The sequence below is a fragment of the Plenodomus lingam genome, assembly GCF_022343315.1.
Source record: "Plenodomus lingam strain CAN1 chromosome Unknown scaffold_20, whole genome shotgun sequence".
NCBI lineage: Eukaryota > Fungi > Ascomycota > Dothideomycetes > Pleosporales > Leptosphaeriaceae > Plenodomus > Plenodomus lingam.
In genome coordinates, this window is record NW_027093974.1 from 2,875,686 (window position 1) to 2,899,205 (window position 23,520).

The 23,520-nt window shown below is 52.8% G+C and overlaps 11 protein-coding genes across 11 annotated transcripts; 5 read left to right on the forward strand and 6 right to left on the reverse strand.

The window, feature by feature from the left end:
• Positions 1-133: 133 nt before the first annotated feature.
• Positions 134-385, reverse strand: IAQ61_012007 (uncharacterized protein; the record flags this gene model as incomplete). The annotated part of the gene is made up of 1 exon (XM_003844556.2): positions 134-385. One exon carries the CDS (start codon positions 383-385, stop codon positions 134-136), a length of 252 nt encoding a protein of 83 aa, XP_003844604.2.
• Positions 386-1,258: 873 nt separating this feature from the next.
• Positions 1,259-1,765, forward strand: IAQ61_012008 (uncharacterized protein; the record flags this gene model as incomplete). The annotated part of the gene is made up of 1 exon (XM_066099441.1): positions 1,259-1,765. One exon carries the CDS (start codon positions 1,259-1,261, stop codon positions 1,763-1,765), a length of 507 nt encoding a protein of 168 aa, XP_065950960.1.
• Positions 1,766-2,080: 315 nt separating this feature from the next.
• On the forward strand, positions 2,081-4,079 carry IAQ61_012009 (uncharacterized protein; the record flags this gene model as incomplete). Its single annotated transcript, XM_066099442.1, has 3 exons — positions 2,081-2,459; positions 2,548-3,272; positions 3,351-4,079. The coding sequence occupies 3 exons, from the start codon at positions 2,081-2,083 to the stop codon at positions 4,077-4,079; spliced, it is 1,833 nt and encodes a 610-aa protein (XP_065950961.1).
• A 588-nt stretch (positions 4,080-4,667) lies between these two features.
• IAQ61_012010 (uncharacterized protein) lies at positions 4,668-5,486 on the reverse strand (the record flags this gene model as incomplete). The annotated part of the gene is made up of 2 exons (XM_066099443.1): positions 4,668-5,047; positions 5,360-5,486. The coding sequence occupies 2 exons, from the start codon at positions 5,484-5,486 to the stop codon at positions 4,668-4,670; spliced, it is 507 nt and encodes a 168-aa protein (XP_065950962.1).
• Positions 5,487-7,090: 1,604 nt separating this feature from the next.
• On the reverse strand, positions 7,091-8,251 carry IAQ61_012011 (uncharacterized protein; the record flags this gene model as incomplete). The annotated part of the gene is made up of 3 exons (XM_066099444.1): positions 7,091-7,388; positions 7,497-7,567; positions 7,595-8,251. Coding segments are annotated over 3 exons (1,026 nt in total), but the record flags the coding sequence as incomplete, so codon positions are not given.
• Positions 8,252-9,983: 1,732 nt separating this feature from the next.
• Positions 9,984-10,633, forward strand: IAQ61_012012 (uncharacterized protein; the record flags this gene model as incomplete). Its single annotated transcript, XM_066099445.1, has 2 exons — positions 9,984-10,261; positions 10,354-10,633. The coding sequence occupies 2 exons, from the start codon at positions 9,984-9,986 to the stop codon at positions 10,631-10,633; spliced, it is 558 nt and encodes a 185-aa protein (XP_065950964.1).
• Positions 10,634-10,806: 173 nt separating this feature from the next.
• On the reverse strand, positions 10,807-13,409 carry IAQ61_012013 (uncharacterized protein; the record flags this gene model as incomplete). The annotated part of the gene is made up of 4 exons (XM_066099446.1): positions 13,226-13,409; positions 12,183-13,172; positions 12,002-12,133; positions 10,807-11,952 (listed from the first exon to the last, which is right to left on the reverse strand). Exons 1-4 carry the CDS (start codon positions 13,274-13,276, stop codon positions 10,807-10,809), a joined length of 2,319 nt encoding a protein of 772 aa, XP_065950965.1. The 5' UTR covers positions 13,277-13,409.
• Positions 13,410-13,438: 29 nt separating this feature from the next.
• Positions 13,439-15,422, forward strand: LYS3 (Saccharopine dehydrogenase [NADP(+), L-glutamate-forming]). The gene is made up of 5 exons (XM_003844562.2): positions 13,439-13,692; positions 13,740-13,800; positions 13,854-13,883; positions 13,931-14,048; positions 14,100-15,422. The coding sequence occupies exons 1-5, from the start codon at positions 13,677-13,679 to the stop codon at positions 15,291-15,293; spliced, it is 1,419 nt and encodes a 472-aa protein (XP_003844610.2). The 5' UTR covers positions 13,439-13,676; the 3' UTR covers positions 15,294-15,422.
• An 89-nt stretch (positions 15,423-15,511) lies between these two features.
• On the reverse strand, positions 15,512-16,621 carry IAQ61_012015 (uncharacterized protein; the record flags this gene model as incomplete). The annotated part of the gene is made up of 3 exons (XM_066099447.1): positions 15,512-16,092; positions 16,158-16,528; positions 16,578-16,621. 3 exons carry the CDS (start codon positions 16,619-16,621, stop codon positions 15,512-15,514), a joined length of 996 nt encoding a protein of 331 aa, XP_065950966.1.
• Positions 16,622-17,195: 574 nt separating this feature from the next.
• Positions 17,196-20,094, reverse strand: IAQ61_012017 (uncharacterized protein). The gene is made up of 2 exons (XM_066099448.1): positions 19,743-20,094; positions 17,196-19,657 (listed from the first exon to the last, which is right to left on the reverse strand). Exons 1-2 carry the CDS (start codon positions 19,826-19,828, stop codon positions 17,896-17,898), a joined length of 1,848 nt encoding a protein of 615 aa, XP_065950967.1. The 5' UTR covers positions 19,829-20,094; the 3' UTR covers positions 17,196-17,895.
• A 531-nt stretch (positions 20,095-20,625) lies between these two features.
• IAQ61_012018 (uncharacterized protein) lies at positions 20,626-23,361 on the forward strand (the record flags this gene model as incomplete). Its single annotated transcript, XM_066099449.1, has 1 exon — positions 20,626-23,361. The coding sequence occupies one exon, from the start codon at positions 20,626-20,628 to the stop codon at positions 23,359-23,361; it is 2,736 nt and encodes a 911-aa protein (XP_065950968.1).
• Positions 23,362-23,520: the final 159 nt, after the last annotated feature.

The following is a 23,520-nucleotide window of genomic DNA, read 5'->3' on the forward strand; positions in this document are numbered from 1 at the left end:
AGGATGATGGCAATTCTTGCATTTGCGCTGCCGTCGGCGCAGTTTCTGGTCGCGGTGTATAGGTAGCTGTGGCATGATCTGTGTGAGGTTTACGATGTACGCAGAAATGCCCGGTCAGACGAACTATTGGCACCTATCCCATGGGCAGCTCAGCTCTGCCTGTTTGATGCCATGGCCCCGTGTATGTATTCCTCTCCACGTCCCATTGCTGGCTGACTGATTGTTTGAGCCCCGTGTTTCGTCGAGGCCATGAATTTACGCAATGAGAGCTTGGTGTTGAGTGTATTGGCCTCGAAGGTGCAGCAATTGGCGTTTGCAAAGCCGTAGTATCCAGACTCTCTGCATAGGCAGTTTCCTGTGCCTTTGCTGCCCACTGTTGATTCATGTTGATCCCAGGCTCTGTGGCAATGACACTGGGGTAAAGCGCTGAGACGAAGCCATGTGTACAAGAATAAGACAATCGTAGTATTCGCAGTAGACGGCAGAAATGATGCGTACGGTATCCACGGTAACCACCTCGCCCTTGATGCTACTTGAGAATTTGCGTTTGAGCTCTGCGAGCTCTACGTGCCTACTGCGGTGTCGTGACGATCACTGTAGAGTCTCTACGCTGGCGCTCTTCTGTAGAGGCTCAAAGAGGATCATCGTAGGGCATTTGTTGCATTCTCACAGCTCTCTTCGCCGCTCTGAGCAAGCTCACTTCTGAGAGAATGCCAGTGCCATGTGGTTTCCGCTTCCCTCTGGCTCTACACAGTGATTTTGCGTTCTGTGGGCTCAGCCTGCAGTGGCATTCCGCATTCACAGACGATCTCTCGCCACCGAAGAGCTCAGTCCCAATGTCTACTATGCCATTGCCTTTTCTTTTGCTGCATCCAACCTCACTCTTGTGCTGAAACGCAAGCTCAGGACGATTCGTGTGCTTCTGAGACTCTCTGCATTGCGATCCTGCGTTCTTCCGGCAGTGTCAATCCTGCCTCTTTGCTCACACAAATCTTCACAAAGCTGCTTCTTTATGCGTCATAAACGTCTTCTTCTTCAGTTCTAGCACTCAGACTCGCTCTCAGTCTCTTTTTGTTCAACAGGGGCTCATGAGGGGCGACAGACTTTGAAGCTCTGCACCTGCCACCGCCATCACAGCTGGGGGAGTTGCTCCTTCCCCCCCCCGCCCCCTTCTTACGAGGCAGGCACGAGGCTCCATAGAGACAGCTTCAGCTTCCTCTTCTCCTTGTCTTGCAGCATTCAAGGAAGACATACACACATGGAGAGCAGCCTCACGAAGCCATGCAAACACATCAATGCAGGGCTCCATCAAGCCGCTGGCTCCATGGCCCCCCGTGAATCTGCCCTCCTCACCATCTCATCCTCTCACCCCCCCCCCCCCCCCTCCCCGCCTGCCCTTCTGCCTCTGAGCCTGTCTCCCATCGAATGCTTTGCCAAGTCTTCCCTATCGTTCCTGCCTCATTCTCGCGGGCGGTCAGGCCGGCGGGAAGGCTGGAAGACGCTAGAAGTCCGAAAAGTGGGGCAACCTCACGATAGCAGTTGTGGTGGTGAAGATGCAACTCCAGGCTCAGCACAAAGGCCAAAACCCGCTCTGCACGCCCAATTCGACGGAATCCCTCTGTCCCTCAGAGTTGGAGCTGGCACAACCCAACGCGGGCTTCCTTTTGGCACCGATATCGAGGGTATTCCGAGTGGCGGTTGGCGATGGCCAGCAGCGTCCAGACAACGGTTCACCTCTGCCTACCCATCCACCCCCGCTCGATAGCACTCACGATGAACTTCCAAACCCCCATCTTCCCTCGATGAAAGCACTGACTTGCTCGAATACTGCCACTTTTACGCCCGTCGAGGGATAGCGTCGTCAGGTGACTGTCCATCTGGATCGCCCAGAGACACCATATAAACCCTTGGCCCCTCCTGCTCCTTCTCTTTTTTCTCCACCTCGCTACCTTTGATCACCATCCACTTTCCTCCATCCTTGTCTCTTTTGACCAACATCCCCTTGTCTCTATTGACCATCATCCAACTCTTTGGTCGCCCAACATCCATTCATCTTAGACTTGTTCAATATCTATTGATCATGTCTCACCAATCTCCATCCTCTTCGGCTGGCATGGGTGCCTCCTCGAGCCCCTTTGCTGGTACGGAAGCTACTCTGTACTCGCCTGACATGGCTCGCAATGTTGGTCCAGGTCATCATGGCCGCAACAACAGCCAGGTCACGGTCATCGCCACCGAGCAGTCGCTTCATCGTGGCAATGGTGCGACCGAGAAGCAGAAGGCCATTCTTCCGCTTCCAGGTTACTACATGCCAGGTCGATTCGTCTCTGAGATCTCCGAGGACAGCTCTCACTTTGTGTCTCGCTACCTCTTCATCTCGCGTCTGCCAGATGGTACTCCGGCCGGCTCTGACCTTGAGATCGAGCTGTTCACGGTCCAGCATCAGATGAAGCTTGTAAGTAATGTCAATCCCGACCCATTTGAGCTTGCTAACTCTTAACCAGTACGCTTGCTTCGCTACCAGTGTCGCGTACTTCAACCGTGGAGTTCATCTGCGCTTCGATGACCTTCAGGATGCCATTGAGGCCCGCGAGATCCTTGAGCAGCATGATTTCGTTGTCGACCACATTACCAACTACGACTATGCCAATGCCAAGGGCCAGGACACCGCGCTGGTTGATGACAATGAGGGTCAGGTCAAGGTTACTATCAAGATCGAGCCCAAGCCCGACCAGGCCAACTTCAGTTTCAGCAACGAGGATCTCGACGCCATGATGACAGCTGTCGGGCTTACCGCCGGCATCTTCGGTACCCTTCGCAACTGCGTCCACGTTGGCTCCGACCATGCCCAGTTGCGTCTTGAGTTCCGTCTGGAATTCATGTCCCTTGATGCCGCTCAGCGTGCCGTTCAGTCTCTGCGCCTCGATCCTGTCTGGGGCATGAGCGATGATGTAAGTCTTCTAGTTTCTTCTCTTCATCTCCAAGATACTGACCCCTCGCAGAAGACTTTCCAGTGGTTCACCGTCGATGTTGCTCCTTGGGTCGGCGGACTTGGACTCAACGCACCCCAGGCTAGGCGTCCCATGGACAACCAGGGTCGCCTTCTCGGTTATCGCCCTGCCACTTCTGATCAGCAAGAGCCGCGCCGCGTCGCCCACCCCTTCCGTCATCCTCATGACCAGCACAACCGTGTCCGTCGTGAGCGCATCCTTGACGGTGGCGATGTTCGTACTACAATCATGCTCAGGAACATCCCGAACAAGTTGGACTGGGTATGTTGCCACTTCCTCCCTTTCGAGTATGAAAGCTAATCATGTGCATAGATGTCTCTCAAGGCGATTCTCGATGAGAACTGCTTTGGCACCTACGACTTCATGTACCTTCGTATCGACTTCAAGACCGGATGCAATGTTGGCTACGCCTTCATCAACTTCTCCGATGTTCGCGGCATGATTGCTCTTGTCGACAAGATCGAAGGCCACGGCTGGACTTCCTTCCACTCAGCCAAGGCCGCCGAGATCTCCTACGCAACCATTCAGGGTCGTGAGGCGCTTGTAGGCAAGTTCCGCAACTCTTCGGTCATGCAGGAGACTCCATTCTGCCGTCCGCGTCTGTTCTGCACCTACGCCGAGGCTGATATCATGGGCGCACTCCGTAACTCTGGCACTGAGCAGGCGTTCCCTCGTCCCGACAACCTGTCTAAGCTACAGCGCTCCATGGACAGCGCCCGTAGTATCGGCCTGTACCCTCCTCATGGAACCTCGGACGTCACGGAGCATCGTACTCGCACCAGCACCTACGACCGTGGCACTCCTCGTGACATGATCCAGACTGCCGCCGACTTTGCTCGCCAGCGCCTCTTGCCGATGCCCTTCAACCACCTGCCAGAGTCCAAGAAGCGCGAGATCGAGGCTTGGTACTCCTACACTGCCGGTCAAGGTCAACTTGGTCGCATCCCGTTTGAGTACATTCCCCTGACCCATGTCAACCAGTACTTCGCCCTGGGCGACCCAGTCGTTCCCCAAGCTCATGGTGTCGTCGGCGGTCCTGTCGGCGGTCCCTCCAACCCCTTCATCTAGGTTGGCAACACGACTACTCTCTGGTACATTATCCGCGAACTGGCACCTTGTTTGAACCATGTCTCTAGCCATATGGGTCTGTCTTTGTTTGTTCTCGATCTGTATACACATGCTTGACCGATCAAGGTGTTTGTGCAGGAACTGTCCGGTATGGGTATCAGCAGCATGAAATGTACATGGCTGTATTCAGGATTGATGATTGTCTCCGACCTCGTGGCGGATTGACTGAGTGCTCACTGTAGCTACTCCTCTATGCAAAGGCACATGATATACCAATGAAAGGGCTTTGCTCAAACCTCTGGCTTTCTTGCTTGTGATGTTGTTCTTGATGTTGTTCTTGATGTTGTTCTTGATGGTGGATGGTGTTCTCAATCCACGCCCTCAATCACAACAACACTAGTCTTGATCCCCCCCCTCACCCTGACTCTTTCTCTTAGCAAAAACATCACCCCTTCTAATCCAATCATCAAAACTCTCAGTCGTCGTCGTATTCGTACTAGTAATTCTTTGCCTCCACGCCCACACTCGCACTTCACAAGCATATCACGGCCACAAACACACATGTATATACACACAGTAGTCCAAGTGCTACATGCGCCTTGGACATTTATGATGCCGGCGCCACCCAAGCACGTGCGTCGCGTATACATGGCAGCCAGACGGCAGACTGTGAATACGAGATATCCCGTATTGCTCAGACTCTGGGATGATGGTGTGCAAAGGTATTTGTCTTGTCTTGACTTGTCTCGATTTTATCCTCATCCCCCCAAAACACGAGCATCCGGTACGCAGGAGGCGCGTAGCATAGCATAGCTTAGACCACAAAACAAGCAGATTATCCCACTGCTCGAGCTCAAGCTCAAATTCATGCGATGCGGTATCACTAGTCGTGAAGGCGAGGATGCGGTCTACACAGGCGGGGATTTCCTGAGATACTGCATGATATCCGATTGAGCGTATTAGATCGTCTGCTTGCACCTGTCCTCTCGCCTGTGCTTTCCATCACGCCGTGACATCAATGTTATCATGTGATGCCCACATGCCCCGGTGCCCCTTGATCGGGAGCAAAACGCCCAAGAACGGGATAAGAGTCCACGTCGCCGCATAAAACTGCGCCGCGTATTTCTTTCCCTGTAGAGAGGAAGAATATATACACTGCATGATAAAAACTTGCACTGCAAGCTCACCCCACATCGCCGCAGCGCCTGCTACAATTGCAGCTTGCAGAGGAGTAACTGCGCACGGGCCGTGGCGGTACGAATGCTAGTTGTAAAGTCTACCCTGGGGGTTCGACGACGCAGCGGCACCACCGAACGACGAGGTATGGCAGCCAGACGGAACGGCACATTTTTCTTGCGAGGCGACTTGGGGATGCGTGGTGTCATGGGTTTCTACGACCATGGGCATGAGGGAGACTTCTTGCTGACAATGTTGAGCACAACAGAAATAGCACCGGCGGTGCGGGCTTCGCGCGTGTCTTTGGTGGCAATGGGGCGACTACGTCTCGGGGCTTCAAGGCTTGCTTGTTCAGAGAAGAAGTGAGTCTGTCTGCTGTGCAGGAACAGAGGGACATGTACACTGCAGCCCATTGGGTGAGACGGTGCAGAGTGGCCAGGGTCAGCCAGATCCACGCAGCTTCGCAGCCGCCGTCGGCGAGCTCTACTGCGAACAGTACCACTGGGATTTACTTGTGCTGGAGCTTGAGCATATGAAAATTTGCCTGTTGCCATTCCTCTGCAGCCGCAGTGGCGCTGCGAGCAGGCAAGTGGGCTGGACAGACAAGCAAGCAGCAAGCTATAGACTGTGCTTGCTTTGTCCCCACGCTGCTTGCACCCTCGTCTCCACCATCCGACTGACAATATCGCAGATATGAAGGACGACACAGAACGGTAGATAGCCGCATACGATCGCAACGACTAGAGTACAGTCAAAGCGTAACTGTACATAGCCTTCCTCGACGCAGCCCATCGGGGCGCCTGCCATCTCCGCGAGGTAGCAATGGGAGGCGCCACCACACCCTTCGTCCGGTCGACCGCATGGAGATAACATGTCTGAGCGTGTCTATGATATACTGATACCAGGGCTGCGTGTCGCGAAGCTGCACCGTCGTTTAACATAGAGTGCTCGTATCGTACGATTGAGCAGAAAACGGGTGAGAGCATGCGGACGCAAGCTTTCAGATTCCATACTGCATTTACTTAGTACGCTCTGGCAAGCCGGTATCCATGCTTGAGGAATAAGCTCCCAGTCGCTGCTACTCTACGACGCGATGAGACAAGTAGCGCACGTAAGCCGGGGTCGTTTGAGTTTGGCAGGCGTGAGCCTCCAAGGGCCCATGGTTACGCAATGGCATGTGAAAGGCAATTGTACGTATTCCAGGCTACTCCATTCGTAGCCACACGCTATTCGCTCAGCAATGGGGTAAAGGACAATAAAACGTTCTGCCAGATGCATGTGGGAGGGACCCATGAAAATACTATCAAGGGCAACAGCTTCTAGTCTTCTCTGAGAAAGTCGACCATCAGCGTCCCTACCTGGCACTCATGGGCAAAAGCTCGAAGTGGTCATCCAGAGTGTGGCATGTCAATCGCATCTCGGTAACTGGCATGCACTATCGCACAGCGTTTGCTTTACTCCGTGACGGTTGGCCACTTATATTCCGGATGCGAAACCCGGTCCCTGGAATTTTGCCATCCGACCTGGAATATTGCTTGGTTACTGAGAACGAGCAAGCAGAGTTGACAGTTAATGGAGAAAAGGGAGCGACGGGAAGAAATACGGAAGAGAAGGACAATAAGGAGAAAAAAGGAGAAGGGGCTGGAGTGCGAAAAAGAAAAAAGAGAAGGATTAGAATAAAAGTGTTGCACCCTGGTCGGATACTTGGGATACGCGTCGTTTACCCAAGATAATCCAGGGATTCCATGGCGTGAATTAATGGCGTCCAAATGGGGAGTAAGTCCTTTCTCCTGACGGGCCCGTCTGATGTTGGAAGTCTAGGGAACAGCCCGCACTTAGCGTGAAACAACACAAAGTCCCTCAGCCGTCTCAGGAAGCACAGTTCCGACTGACTTGCATGGATATGGACAGGCAAGTATTGGAAGCGACCCATTCTCTGTCCGATCTGGGACGAGTGCATACTTTGTCTGATCGTGGTGACCTGGAATATTTGAGTACGTTCCACACGACTCGTTTGAACAGGATATTGTCTTGCAGTCTCTGCCAGCGAGAGTGTCGTCGCCTTCGTCGAATGTGCATGACCAGATGAGCAATCGAATTTGATGTCGCCTCATCATGATGGCTGTATCAATACTGGAATGAATGGGTATGATACGATCATGTTACAGCATCATTTCAACGGCCTATCCAAAGAGGATGGTATGATCGCCAAGGCGTCCCCTTGGTAGAAGGACCCATTACTTGGGTAGTAGATTGGCATGCTTTGTCGGCCGAACAAGCTGATTGCGAGGTGGCTCAAGGTCGAGGTCGTACTCAAGATGTCACTAGACGACCCTTACCCTAAGCACAACGTTCCCTAAAGCGTCTGACGCTTTGCGCAGAAGCTGGTGAGCTCGTTCTTGCTTGAGCTGGCGTGTCTCATGCAGCAGGCGTCTTATGCTGGAAGGACGTGACACGCAAGACGCAGTCAGCAGAGGAGCTCGCCAATCAGTGCCATGCTGGCGAAGAGTATCTGCTTGCTCGGGTGTGCTGGGCTTGAATGCAGGTGACTTGCCATGCTCATCCTGCCGTGTCGCCTGCGTATATTGCTTCCGCATTGGAAAGATTCCTGGGGTCGGTTGCGATGAGCGGGGGTGGTCGCTGTGCATCCGTGTCTGCACATGTCCGCCCATCAATGTTCCAGCCTCTCGGTCACGGCCTGTCATGGTGCATTGGAGGGGCCTTGTCGCCTGTGAAAGCAGGAGATAGACTGTATTCGATGAAGGCACCGATGATGTTGGACGGAATGAGGGGGGTTTGTGATGCGTTGTTCGGCCAGTTGCTGGCTCTATCCCCGCCTCGAGCTTGCGACGAAGACGCCACCCAGCGCCTTCCATTGCTATTCTTGAGAGGTCGGTGAGGCATCCCAAGGCAGCCGTATCTCTCCGGTTTAATGATCCGTGGGGAAAGGCCTTACTTTCATTCGGCGGGGCTTGACAGCTCCGCGGTACGTCAAATCTGTCTGATCAGCCAACCTGCATGGAATTGCGGCTTGTTGCAGCTGTGTACAGAGCTGGAGAAGACGTCGATACTTCTTTCAGCTTCCTCGTCGACTGCGCAGGGCGCCCGCAGAAATATGGAGGTCAAGGTTCTCTAAGGAGAACTGTCCTTGGACCAGCCGTGTGAATTGGAGATCGTGCACAAAGCCTGCCTGCTCCGTGCGTACTGCGCTCATCTCGCCTGGCGTACATCTTCGCTTGCTAGCAAAGGATGACGAGTGTGTCGGTTCACATACGCGGTAACAATGCTGGTGATGCTACTCTACTGGTAGTAGTGATGGTGTTGGTGATGATGGTGGGGGGCGGGGAGGGGAGGGAAGGGAGGCGGACACGTCGGTGGTCGTTGTGCCGTAGACACCGAATGCATGCAGGGGTTCCGAGAGGCTACCGCCACGCGTTTATTTCGAGTGATTCGGACTCGAGAGAAGTTTGAGAGTCGACAGACTCTTCATGGCTGGAATCCCACGCATCAAGAGTTGAGAGGACTTACTCGGCGTAATTCAGACGGCGTGAGCCCTTCAGAAATCACCGGGCACTTCTTCCGGAATGGCAACAAGGCTCACCAGTGGACCGCCACTAGTCTCAACTCGACAACACGCGACGGGTCTTTGAAGAAAATATCTGATCAAGACCAGTGTATAGTTACATTCTTCATTTTCTGGAGCCTCGTGCTCGCCTTGAGGCTGTACGACCCCGAAAGAGATCAGCCGCTCGTCAAAAACATCACGATTTCGCTAGAAGCACTTCGCACAGCCCCCCCATTGCGGCTGCACAGGTTGCACAAAGACTGCATGCATCTTACTCCAGGCACCCCCAAAATATCAAACAAGTACGGTTGCTGTACCTGCGAGAAATAGGAGAGTCTCACGAAAACCCTCGTGTTTCTGCAAGACCACACCGCTTCAAAAAATAATCAATCTCGTGTTTCAGTGTTGATGGGCATCATAAAGTTAGATGGAACGATCATCAAGAACCCCCCCTCTATCCCGGACTCTTTCACTTGAGGCCTCGTCAACGACACAGCACGTGTGCTGTCGCTAGATTGACTTTGCGCTGGCACCTTGGATGCATCTCATCACTTGACCTGTTTTTCATCGGCGAGCCACTTTGTCTGTGCCTCACGGTCAGCAACGCCGAGCCGTTGTCCCAACCAGTCCCTCGAACAAACGGACTTGGTCGATTTACCAACACTCCACGTCACCCCCCACAGCAACGTCAATCTTCTTCACTTTCATCTCTGCGAGCCGGGCTGAGAATTCTCTATTTTGTCGCGTCGAGGTTGAAAATTTCCACCCCAACTCGTATATTTTCCTCTACCCAAATCACTTCCAATCCACCGGATCCAGACTTGGGATCTCCAGCACTTTAACGGCACCTTATCTACTTTCGGCACTTGTTTAAACATCACGAGACTCATCTCTCCAACACGCAGATAGATCGCTTCGTCTTCCGCGCCGGCAACCTACAGCCTACACTCTAACCACCGCCAACGCGCATCCGACGGCCCATCACATTGCCCGTCTACATTTGCCCAGAATCCCCCCGACCACACACTCACAAACCGTACCCTCACAGTCGCTACACCCCCAATCCCACCCACCCCAACCCCTTCATAAAATCCCACCAAATTCTCTCATCCCAAATGGCCGTCCAAGCACTCCCCTCCACTTCCCTCCCCCACCACTTCAAAATGCCCTCCGCAACCCCCCTCATCACCGCTACCACACTCCTCGCCGCACCCGCCCACGACAAAGCCATGCTCCAAGACATCCACGATCTCCTCAACAAACTCTTCATCCGCAATCGCAACCAACACCGCCGCTCACACTGGTGGAAGAGCTTACACGCCTTCCGCAAGCAAATCGGCCTCCTACTCGCCGACCTCGACGGCAAGAAGAGCGAGCGCACAGAGAAACTAGAGGAGCGTCTGAGATACTGGGATAACAAGTGCATACACATGTGGTACTAGTAAGTTTTCTCCTTTGAACTCTCTCCCCCCAATTTCCATGGTTTTTCGTGGAAAGCCAAATCGGGCAGAGGTGCTGACTTGTTCGATGCAGCCGGTTTAGCCAGCTTGTTGCCGTGGGCCCGTTTGCCATGTTGGGCTTGGTTATGATGGCCAGTGTTGCGCGCGTGTGTCGTATTTGCGGTATCACTGCTGTTTATGAGGAAATTGCTTCTCGCGATGTCCAGGGCGTTTTGACTGCGAATGACGAATTGGCTTTGGCGGAGGAGTTTGGCGGGGTTTTGGATGGAGAGGACGAGTGGGATGAGGGTGTTGTTGTTGCGAGGAAGGAGGAGGAAGAAGAGGAAGAAGAAGAAGAAGAGGTCGAAGCGTAGAGTGGACAGCGTAGGTAGTGGATGGTGTAAGATAGAAGTTTTGATACGATTTTGACCCTACTATAGTAGACATAGGGCGATGAATTATGATGACTACGAACTACGGAAATCTCCAAGATGCACCTGACTATGCTAAAGACCAACGGTATTGCCGCGATAGTTTACAACAGCATTTACCGTATACCAAATCGACTACCCAGGGTGCCGAATCTCTCACTCGCAGCTGGCTTCGTAGGACTCTGCGCCGCCACCTGCGCACCCTCCTGCACCTTCTCCAACAAAATTGCACCCTTGAGCTGATCCACCTTGCCATACTTGCGATTCCGCTGCGCAATATCAAAAAACTCTTCGCTATTCTCGCTACCCATGAGCGCGACCGTCTGCGTCAATTCATCCAAGTTCTCCATCAAAATCGGATTGTTCAGCGACTCGACAAAGTCGCTCAGGAAGCGCGTGTCGTTTGCCAGTGTGGCGACTGCAGCGGGCGTAATGCGCTTGACGTGTTCTGAGAGCGGGAGATCAAGAATCGCGCTTGAGGCGTGGGAAAGGGCGTCGAAGTAGATGAATTCTTTAATCTCGGTAGGAAGCGCGAGGAGGACCGAAGACATGATGTTACTCAGATAGCGGGTGAGTTCGAGCATGTACGTGCTGGGTTCCTGTTCCGGCTTGGTGGCCATCCAATCGTACTCTGCTGTCTCGATGAGGTCGTCGATCTTGCTGTTTACGAGCTCGAAGACGCGGTTGGAGGCTTGCTGCTTTGCTTTTGCAAATTTGTCGGTTGCGGCAAGGACAATGGGGCCGGTTGCTGAGGGCGAGGATCGTGCTTCGAAGAGAAGATCTTGTAGCTCAACACAGGCCGTCTCGAAGTGTTCGAGGTTTGTTAAGATTTGGACGATCTGACCGGGATATTGGGATGATAGGCGATCTATGAGCGATTGGCAGACTTGCTCGCAGAGGAGATCGTCGAGAGCCGTGCGTAGTGTTTCGTCGATGATGGTGGACTTTTGAAAGTAGTCATCGGAGAATAAGTAGATCTGGTTGAGGAAGTTGCGAATGTCGATGCAGCAGAGCGGATACATTTGGGAGAAGGGAAGCACACATGGGAAGGTGAGCTCGTCACGTGGCTTCTCGGGTGAGTACCAGCTGACGGAGACGACCTTATCATACTCTTCGTAGCTGTTGATGGGCATGGGCATGTAGTCATCTGTCTGGACAATCTCGAGGAAGTCTTCGCTGAAGCGCTGTTTGAGCAACTCGGAATACTTGGAGAAGAGTGTAAGAAGAAGATCATTCATGGCTGAGACGGAGTATCCCCATTTCTAATTAGCTGTTAGTGCATGTGACCACAATCACTCAAGTGTTACACACCTCCATTGTCAACATGAAGAGAGCTATCCGACCCTTAATTTTCAATAGCAGTTCGTCATTGTCGACTGTGTGGAGTTGACCTGTGATGAGTTTGATCGCACTCTGGCACATTGAGTCCCAGAGGTCGTCCACCTACGTCCATGTTAGTATTGCCCCAAATGATTCAGAAGGCGCCACATACATCAGCTGGTGATCGCAAGCCAGCTGTCTTCGACACAGTAGCTTTCTCAATGATCGCAAAGCCTGCAATACTTTCCAGCAAACTACTTAGATCTCCACATTCCTCGTCGAGGAGATCTAGCTTGTTGGGAATAATCAAATCTTTCTGTGTTCTTCGATCCGCCGCATACTCGGCCTTGAATTGGTCGCTCTTGCCAAGCGTCTCATTGATGTGCATCGCTTCGAACAGTGGCGAGAAATCGGTCTCATTTCCAGCTTCTTCGTTATTCAGCACGTCGAACTCATCTGTTTCATCTGCCACGAGCTCTATTGCGGAGTTCAGCTTGAACTTCGCGAAACGTGGGTCGGTCTCGGCGCGCTCCTGATTTCGCGTTCTACGCACATCGGTGTAGTAGAAAGACACCTCACCCAGGAATTGGGCCGATTCTCGAATGCGATACAGCCACGTACTCAGGTCATTCTTCACTGCCTCTCGAATCTGCTCTTGCGTCTGTGGAATAGATTTCTCGATGAGATTTGCGATTTTGAAACGCTTGATCTCCTTCAAGTGGATTGTCTGCAGCTCGTCCAGCGCCCGAAGCGCTGCGTAGTAGTTCTTCTCCCTCAGCATGTCCTGGACCTGATTGGCGATGCGCAAAACATTGAGACAAGCGTTCAGCGCCTTCGTTGCCTCATCAATATTTTGACGCACACCGCGTGAGTCGACTAATGCTTTCTTCTGCTCGGCAAGCTTCTCGATGCTCTCTTGGATGGCTTCGCTGAGTTGCAGGATTTCACCGCTCATTTGTACGGTCTGGTCCCGGATCCTAAGCATAGCGTCCACAGAGCTGACGAAATCTTGGTGGTTCGCATTACATATGCGCTCAATTTCAGATTCCCGGTCATTGGCATAGCGATCGAATGTATATTGAAGTTGATTCGAGTAGCGTGCATCTTTCATAATCGGTATGAGTTGGTCGATGTAGTCCGAACCTATGGAAGACTGTGAGATCTAGAACTCGTTAGAACGCACATATCACTTCAATATGTAATATAAGTGAATACTTGTTTGATAGCTACCCATAGGTCATCTTCGGGATCTATGGCTGAAGGCATGTTGACGCTGATGCCTGACGAGCTGGCCGTTCACAACAACAACAAAATGAGTAGTTGAGGATTAAATTTGTCTCTCAGGGTTTTACACAAACTTATTGAGTATAGTGTTAATCTCACAGTGCAATGTGAATGTAGTTGCTGTTGACCAACGTGATCTTGAAACGCGGTACCTGGCACGTCGGGCATGCACGTTCTAATCTGCTTTGAGCACTAGCCCCGGCGTACCTGACGGCCCGAAGACTGTTCCAACCCTCGCCCCACTTTCCTCTCCGAGAAGGTGGCGGAGCGATGACGGAGTAACCCCGCCAAAATCTGAGTATTCCGAATCGGACTCGACGACAGAAGATATAGTCTCGACAACTTTTTTCCAAGCATTACAACCAGTCACAGAATACATAAAATGGAGGCTCTAACCAGTATGTAACTCATCAATTAAAGAACTGAATGTTCGCTTACAATACAGATACATTCCAAAACGTCATGGACAGCGTCAGTGGTGCCACTACGGGCCCATACAGCGGAAAGTAAGTGTATTCAATGTCGAACCTCAGAACAGTGTGGACTAACAAGCTTGCAGGTCTGCTCTTCTACTTGGTGCTGGCTTCGTGTATGTCATTAGTAGCACTATCCCCCTTCCCAAGCTAATTAAAACAGTACACGGCCAACCGTAGAAGTTCTTGCAAAGTCCGGTGTCAAAGTCACAGTCGCATGCAGGACGCTTGAGAAGGCAAAGGCGCTTGCCAAGGGCATTCCCAACACATCGACCATCAGCGTAAGTTTGCTTGGACGATGGATTTGAAGTGAAAAATGCTAAATATAGTAGCTCGATGTCAACAACGCTGATGCTCTCGACGCGGAGGTCGCCAAAGTCGATGTCGTTATCAGTTTGATCCCCTACACATACCACGCGACAGTCATCAAATCTGCGATCCGCAAGAAGAAGAACGTCGTCACAACCTCATACGTGTCGCCTGCGATGATGGAGCTCGATGCTGAGGCCAAGGCAGCTGGTATCACGGTCATGAACGAGATCGGCGTTGACCCTGGTGTCGACCATCTCTCCGCCGTTCTCACGATCGACGAGGTACACAAGGCCGGTGGCAAGATCTTGTCGTTCAAGTCCTTCTGTGGTGGTCTCCCAGCCCCCGAAAACTCAGACAACCCCCTTGGGTACAAGTTCTCGTGGAGTTCCCGTGGAGTGCTTTTGGCCCTGAGGAATCAGGCCAAGTACTATGAGGATGGCAAGATCAAGGAGGTCGAAGGCCCCGAACTGATGGCTGAGGCCAAGCCATACTTCATTTACCCTGGTTACGCCTTTGTCGCATACCCCAACCGCGACTCTACGCCATACAAGGAGCGCTACAACATCCCTGAGGCACAGACTATCATCCGTGGTACTCTTCGCTACCAGGGATTCCCCGAGTACATCAAGGCCCTTGTAGACATTGGCTTCTTGTCGGAGGAACCCAAGGACTTCCTCAAGGAAGGCACCAAGAGCTCATGGAGGGATGCGACTGCCAAGATCATTGGTGCTACCAGCAGCAAGGACGAGGACATTATCTGGGCCATCAGCTCACGCACCAAATTCTCCAGCACCGAGGAAAAGGACCGCATCATCACCGGTCTGCGATGGATCGGCCTCATTTCCGATGAGGAGATTATCCCCCGTGGCAACCCGCTCGATACCCTCTGCGCAACTTTGGAGAAGAAGATGCAATACGAGGAGGGCGAGCGTGACTTCCTCATGCTGCAGCACAAGTTTGAGATTGAGAACAAGGATGGCAGCAGGGTGATTCGCACATCTACGCTTGCCGAGTACGGTGACCCCAAGGGCTACTCTGCCATGGCTAAGCTGGTCGGTGTTCCCTGCGCCATTGCTGTTCAGCAGGTTCTTGACGGCACTCTGAGCGAGAAGGGTATCCTGGCTCCCATGAGCCCGGAGATTTGCAGACCGTTGATGAAGACGCTGGAGGAGCAGTATGGTGTGCGCTTCAGGGAGAAGACTGTCCCTGCGTAGACTTGGAGTAGAAGCTCTGAGATGCTTGCAAGGCTAGATGAAAAAGGTTAGGAATGATGAGATTGCACTGCGCAGATAGAAACATCATCAAGTAAACTGAATAAAAATATAACGAGCAGAATTTTGCGATGTATGCGTATGATTTGTACACGGGTATCTTGCCCTCATATACACGCTATGTTTGGTTCAACCGTCGCATCTCTGCCCTATGATGCCATTCAATCCAGCCCTGAAGCAGGAGGTGCCCGCCCACCTATGCTCTTCTTTGCTCCACCAGCACCAGTACTAGCACCAGCACCTCCACCCATACCACCACCAAACATGCTGCCCAGCATATCGAACATGGGGTTCCCCTGCTTGGGTATCCTGATGCCAAAGTACACTTCGCCAATCTGATCCAACGCCTCGTTCCAATTCACATCCTTGAGATTCTGCACATAATGGCTCTTCAACTGCCTATACAGACTGGGATCGCCCCTCTCCACACTCAACAGCAAAAGGCCCAAGAAATTCAGCAGCGGTAGGGAAGGATACACGCGCAGTTCGGTGAAATTTGTGGATACGTTTTGCGTGTTGAGATTGGGCTTCTTGGCGAGTTGGGAGGTGAAGAGGAGGAAGAATTTGTTTGCGGCACGTAGGTTGCCGGTGAGTAGGTAAGGGAGGACGCCGCGGGCGCAGTAGAGGGGTGCGGTGTGTGAGTCGTCGGCTTCGTACCAGGCGTACTCTAATGAGGAGAGGGTGTCGGGAGAGTCTTGGGTGCCGAGGAGGAGGTGGCGTTCTGCGTCGTAAGGTTCGAGGTCTACTCAAGTCATTTGAATTAGTATCCGTTGTGTAGTGGACGGGTATGTGGAACAAAAAACTTGCCTTCTGCAAACAGAGTGCCAGCCACATGATGTAGTTCTGGGTCGCCGGCCGGAAACTCTCCAAACTTGCTACTCCATGCTATCATTTCCCCGACAAATTTCTTCTTGGTCGGCTCATCCTTGGGGAATGCGCGTAGCAGACTCAAGAGCTTTCCCTTGCTACTCGCATCCGGTTTGATCTCGCCCTTGCTGTAGACATCGAGAAGGAATACGCAGAGGTCGCCGCCAGAACCACCTTGGCCGGCTTGCAGGAGGGATTGCGCGCCTTCGTAGAGAATAGCAGTTGCGTTAGACCAGTCTTGGGCTTTCGTGTAGCGCGAGGCGACGACGCGGAGTTGTTGGTGGGCTTCGTAGTATTGACCTTCTGCGATTCTAGAGAGGGATTAGCTTTGGTGTGGACGGTTTGAGAGGGAGGTATTACTTTTCCCGTTGTCGCTGCAGCGTCTTTTCTATCTTATTCGCCATGGCGGGAGGACTGTGGAGATATGCTGCTGGTCAGGGTGGTGTTTGATTGCGCGGAGTTCGACGCCAGCAGGTTGACGTTAGAGATGCGATGACGCACGGTGCCGACAACTTTACCCCACAGTGTGTACCTTGCGGCTTACGACTCTTAGGTAGTTTTCTCCAGCAATATCTGCATTTGTCTTAGGAATATTTCAGTAACAAAACGCCACCAACACGGTCAAAATTGTGAGCTCAGGGAAGCAAAAGAAAAGGTTGGAATTCCAAGTCAACATGAGTCTTCATTCTAACAACTAGACAACAGCCTTCAAAAAAAAACCCCGCAACAACAAAAAAACTCAAAAAACAAAATAAGAGGGCATTTCATCTGGAGATGCACCAGACGGGACTCGAACCCGTGGCCTGAGCAATTTCCACATGGGAAGCTCAGATTTTACCCCTAAACCACTGGTGCTTGACAACAGATGCATATTTTTGCCTCAATCTTATATTTATTCCAATTGAATAAATTGATTCTGGGAATCAACACCATCAGTTTGATTTTAATATATTCGTATTTATGCGCTTTGCCTATTATTACTATTACACAGTTCCAGCTCTACTGGACCGAATAATTGCATTCCGTCATCTTACTACACTTTGTGTAGTCTCGTCAATGACTTGCGCAGCGTGCAATTCATGCACAAATTCAAATATATCAATGGCATGCCAATGGCGCATCGCCGCCTCTGTTCATGAACAACTTTCCTAGAACAGAAATCTACATCCCATGTCAAACTAGGATAAGCCCTTTTCCAGGCTTCCCTGCTTCGTCAAGTGCAGAAGAAGAAATTTGTCTAATATTCAATGGTTTCCCCGCCTTCTGTTGCACACCTCGATGGCGTCTGCCTTGGAAGCGGGGTTGCGGCACCAGAAGCCCTCATCGATGACATACTGGCGCGGTGACGCAGGAGCAGGGGCTGTGATACGGACCTATCGGCGCTGGTCTCTTGCGAGCTAGGTACCTATGTCCGATGTCTGATTCAAAGACTAGGAAACGTTTAACCTTGGCCTTATTTGGGTGGGTGCCAACAATGTTGTATCTACTACCCGTATGAGTGAAGTTTGCTAGGGAGATGTTGTAAAGGCGTTGGTATTGTAGGTTTAATGTTCAAAATGTAGTTGGTGGTCAAATATCATTCCACACCATACGTCCACAGCCATCCCGCGTCCTCGCCTTGCCAATACCCACAGCTCCCTCTTTCCTGGTGCACCTGAGCCCCAAAAACACATTTTTGTTACATCCCAGCATCCCCCTCAGCCTCAACATCCACCTTCCTCTTCTTCTTCCCATGCTGACCCCGTGCCTCGACCCGCCCTTCCACAGGCAAAACACGCGTAGCACTAAACACATAGCCCTCTGCGCCACCTCTACTCGTCATGAGGGGATGCGTGCGGGAGGGGAGGACTTGCCAGTGGCGAGCACGGGCGGTTTGCAGTGTCGGTGCGAGGAGGAGTGTTGGATTGAGTGGGAAGTCTTCGTCGTCATCTGGCTCGGTTTCCTCGCTGTGTTCGTCGGCGTCGGCGGCACGCAGGTCTCTCGTGCGTTTTCTATCGCCGTTACCGTTTTGCGGCGCCTTGTGTGATACCGACGAGGCCTGCAGTCCGAATTCGCGAGCGAGGAAGGCGGTGCGACGATCCTTGGAGTAGTAGTCGCAGAGTTGGACGAGGGGTTCAACATAGGGATTATAGACTACTATTTTGCCGCCGCCGCGGACCAAGGGGACTAATTCTTTAAGCACGCCTTTGACATCCAAGGTGGTTGCTACGACGAGGCCGTCGAAACCCCCTTGTCGTGTTTCGTCGACGACGCTCTTAACACGCTCCCAGCGGCGCCGCTTCTTGTAGTAGGTGCCGCGTTTGCTGGATTTCATTGTTGCGATGACGTCGTCCGGGAGGAGCTCGGGTTCGTCGTAGGTGGGGTCGTCTTCCGGGTGGAGGAGGGAGAGCCAGGAGAGTGATTTGAGGTGTTTGTAGAGGGGGTGGGAGACAGCGGGTGCGCCATAGTCGTAGCCGAAGTATTTAAGATAGGAGAGATTGGGTTGGTTGTTGGGGTGGAGGACGGTGAGCGTGTTTGTTTTTGCGGACATTTGGGGGATGTGGGGGCGGACGGGCTTGCGGGTGCGGGTGGGCGGATCTGAGGGGAGAGTTGTTGTAGGAGCATCGGCGTCGGGCATGATGGTGTCTGCTTCGGTCGGTGTGGAAACTGCAGGTGTATCTGATTTGCCGTTTTGATTTATCTCGGCTGGCGGGCCATCTTCGTCGCTCTCCGAGTCGTCATTCTCCTCATCTGGATACAATATGCCCATCTTCTCTGCCAGTGCTGCTGTGAGCAGACCACCTGTGTCATCGACTACCAACCACCTTCCTCCTCCTATTTGACTGACGCCGTCTTCTGCTTTCAGTACCCTACTTGACTCGCCCGAGTGAATATTTGCCCAACTGCAGATTAGTCCCAGCAAGTCTTCTCTCAACTCCATGATCTTGTGGGACTCCTTCTCCAGGACGTACTCGATCAAGATGCCAATGTCTAGTGGCAGGGCCGTGAATCGCTTCATGTATTTTTTCGACTTGCGAAGCGTGTACTTGGCCAGGGAAAAGGTCGTCTTCTCGTCGAGGGCGTTGTGCGAGGCCATGATCTTTGCAATAATCTCCTTGCCAGATCCCGCACCGGCTTTCTTGAGCTCTTCAATCTCGGCCATTGATAGGGCCTGTCGCGAGGCGTCATCGACCGTCAGCCGATTGTTCCTCATAAGCACCTGTCCATCTTCGCCAACAATGTCGAAGCCTGGGCCGCGCTCCGCAGTGTCTTCGGTTGGTTCTGTGGTCGGTACATAGTCGTCACCGAGGGCTTCGGCGTGCAGTTCGGCGGCGGGTACGATGCGTAATTCGGTCTTGGATTTGCCGTCGTCTTTGTCGAGCAGCTCGTAGGTGTAGTAGTACGGTCGTCCGAGCAAGAGGCTCGAGTTGAAGGTGCCGAACTTTCCAAGATTGATTGTGCTGTATCATAAATTAGACGTTGTGTAATTGCAATCACCGGGGACTGGACAGGACATGGAGGGCTCACTCCGACTAAGCAACGTACGTATTCGGGGTGATTTCGATGACCTTGAGCAGACCTGAGGGAAGGCGCAGCGCAACGTGCGTGTTGGGGCGAATGTACGAGTGCATAGTGATTGATTGCCTTTGATGAGTTTACCGAGCCATGTGCAGCTGTGACTGCGATTGCGACTGCGATTGCGACTGCTGCTACTGTACACTACTTTACAGTGCGCTTGCACGTCGAAGCCAATGGCCTGAAGTCAGTTGCGACAAAGCCTAAAGGCCAAGGCCAAGTACGTGCGACACCTGCAGTCAAGTCGATTGAGTCACATGTAGCATGTAGAGTAGGGGAGAGGAGAGTAGTTGGTAATGTTATTTCCCCCAGTGTCTACGGAGTAGAGTGGCAGTGTTTAGTGTTGTCGCGTCGCATGAAAAATTCCCGAGCTTCGACCAGACTTCGCTTCCCCACAAGGCGCGGGGCGCCACTTGTTCCCGCCACCCACCGACGCCACTTGTTCTGTGCACAGCCACACCTGCCCCTGCCCTACTACTCTAGTACTTGCCCTTTCCCAGCCCCAGCGTCGTCATCGCCTTCCAGTCACTTGCTCGCGACTTCCATCTTACCCGTCAGCGCCGCGTATGCCAGTGAATAGACAACCACCACTCTTCCTTTCTTCTTTCCTTCCTGACTTGACTACAGCATACTCTGCCACTCACCCCCTCACCCACTCTGGTTGAATGGAATCATCGTCCCCTCGTCTCCTGCAACATATAATTCTTAGCCAAGCCTTCACTCACCACTGTACTCAAGGCACAACGCTGCCAAGTGCTGGAAGCTTGTTTGCCCATTATCTCACCACCACCACGGCCAACACCCCGACCCCCACCAAGAACCTACAGCCAACTGCCACCCCACATAATACATAATGGTGCTAAGGAAACCCGAGGACCAAGATAGCCTCGTTCCCGCCCCTCTCTCCAAAGCGCAGCCTCCCTACCCTACCACCCCTTCCGAAGACCATCTCCCCGCGCTTCCCTTGACACCTCCCCCAAATGCCCCCCACGCGCCACATGTAAACACATCGCCAGCATTCCATCTCAAAACACCAGAGGATGCAGATCTTCTGCCGCCACGAGCACAAGACGTCGACTCGGATTTGAGTGACGATGAATGGGACCGGTCATCAGACGAAGACGACTTCGAAACAGTGAACCCACGCGACGTGCCAGATGCCTTGAAGCCCGCCGGGGGGAAAGCGCCATCACCCACGCCTATCGACAAGAATAGCCTGCCGGATGCTTTGAGGGTAGGACCGCCTGCGGGAATACCGATCAAACGATCCACGGAAAACATCTCGCCCATGCCCACGGGCACAACGGCTGCATCCTATGGCGCCAGAAGTACCGTCTCAGAGCAGTCCAACGGCTCCATACCCCTACAAACGAATAATCCCTACCTCAAGATACAGACGACAGGCCAGAGCAACTGGGGTGGCGAGAGCAGCGAGGCTATATGGGGACACCCGCAGGACCACAGCAGTCACAAGAGCGCGACCCCGGTAGAGCTGCCAGCATACCAGACGCCCGTCATACCCACCCAGGCTATGCAAAATCTTCATGTCAACAGTCACGTACCACCGGCGCAAAGCTCCAAGTCACCTGAGCAGCCGCCGCTAATTGCAGTCGACTCGGCCACACCTCAGTCTACCCCATTCAAAGACTCCTTCAATGCCAACCCTTGGGCGGCTGACACAGAAGTCTCCTCGTCCATACCCCCTTCAAGCGTCTTTGACCTACCTGATGATGGATCGCACCAGCCAGGTCAGACTACATGGTCAGAACAGCAGGATGGGACCAGAATGGAACAGTCACAAGCCCGAACTGAATCGAATACCGCTCATGATCAAAATGTGGTCCCCACTTCCCAAGGAGCTCTACCACAGCAAACCGCATCACCACATGTTAACACACAACCTCCCGCAATGGTACCGCAGGCAGCGCTCTTGCCCGCGGAGGAACGACCACCAGCGTTGCCCCCCAGGAGATCACATGAGGAATTCCCACCTACGATGCCCCCACGACCAATCGATACCGGAGCTAATTCTTCGATTGCACTAGGACCCGAATCGCCCAACACAATGATGAACAGACAGAAGAAAGAGCACTACCAGATCAAGCACATACGTTGGCACGACTACAACAAGCAAGGTCTTCGTACATCACCAATCCTCACACAGAACCTGAATGGACCGTGTCCGTTGCTCGCTCTAGTCAATGCGCTCGTGCTTTCAACGCCGCCCGGGATCGAGACTGCGCTGATTGAGACGCTGCGGACACGTGAAACCGTCAGTCTGGGTTTATTACTCGATGCTGTTTTCGACGAACTCATGTCAGGGCGGCGAGGGAATGCTGCACAAACATTACCAGACGTCAGTGAGCTGTACAAGTTTCTCCTTGCTCTACACACTGGTCTCAACGTCAATCCCCTATTCGTTCCGGATTCACAAGATGTTAGCCATTCTACAATGTTAACCAACAAAGCGGGTGGCTTTGAGGACACTGAAGATATGAAGCTGTATCGCACATTCGACATTCCACTAATGCACGGCTGGCTGCCGGAAGCAGGCACCGAGGCATATGCCGCGTTCGATCGAGTTGCTAAATCATATGAGACTTCGCAATACGTGCAGTTCCAAGAAGAGGAGCTTGATGCGAAGCTCCAATCAGGCGAAGCGCTCAGCGAAGAGGAACAGCAAATGTTTACCGATATCCACGCAATCAAGGAATTCCTCAACCGATGGCCCACACAGCTTACCGATCATGGCTTGAAAGTCATCCGGGAGAATCTACAACCTGGCCAAGTCGCCATCCTGTTCAGAAACGATCATTTCTCGACACTGCTCAAAGATCCCCGCACTGATCAACTCGTCACTCTAGTCACTGACCAAGGCTACTCTTCGCACGACGAGATTGTATGGGAATCGCTGGTTGATGTCAATGGTCAAGGCAGCCAACTCTTCTCGGGCGATTTTCGCTCCGTGGACAATAGCGGGTCTGCCGGAGTTCAACAGCAATCCCAGAACAGCGACACAAACGACAGTCAAGGCTGGACCACTGTGCCGACCCAACGTCCCAACCAGGAAAATAGCGAAATCACTTCACCTGAAGGACTCAGCAGAGCCGAACAGGAAGATCACGACCTCGCCCTAGCCCTACAACTCCAGGAAGAGGAAGAGGACCGCGAACGCCGCGAAGCGGAACAACGCCAACGCGCAAATACAGCCCCATCCTCACCCAGGCCCAGCCGCGGCGACCAGGCACCGGTCATCCCTCCTCGCCGCAACAATGTCACACATCGTCCTGCCGGAGAAGCAGCACCGCCTCCGACGTACGAAGAAGCATCTCACACACCACGATATAATCCCCCGCCTGGTCATCCTGCAAGCGCCCAAGCACCACTTGTGCCGCAGGGTAGTGCGTATCAAAGTAATAGCGCGGGACTACCGCCACTGCAGTCGAGTGGCGGTGGGCGACGGCCCTCTGGACGCATGCCCCAACCGCTCATCAATCAGATTCCGAACCGACCGGGGGTAAGGCCGAGTGCAGGCGCGGCGATGAATGGAAATCCGACTGCAGAGCGAGAGAAGTGCGTGGTCATGTAGAACGCAGACTCTGTTTTCTTTTTCTCGTCCAGTTTCTCTACTTCTGCTTTACGTTTTATATTGTGTCAAGGTGCTAATGTCGAGGGTGTGATTGTCTAGGGATTCATTGCGATATTGTGACGTTTGCCGTGTTAGCTAATGGAAGGTACGGTAAGAGTC

Bases quoted from the DNA above. Each gene is read 5' to 3' on its own strand.
- IAQ61_012017 (XM_066099448.1), bottom strand. From the start codon at position 19,828: ATGCACTCGTACATTCGCCCCAACACGCACGTTGCGCTGCGCCTTCCC. The intron at 19,658-19,742 runs GTACGTTGCTTA...TTTATGATACAG, and splicing joins ATCGAAATCACCCCGAATAC to CACAATCAATCTTGGAAAGT.
- LYS3 (XM_003844562.2), top strand. The intron at 13,884-13,930 runs GTATGTCATTAG...TAATTAAAACAG, and splicing joins CTACTTGGTGCTGGCTTCGT to TACACGGCCAACCGTAGAAG. The intron at 14,049-14,099 runs GTAAGTTTGCTT...TAAATATAGTAG, and splicing joins CCAACACATCGACCATCAGC to CTCGATGTCAACAACGCTGA.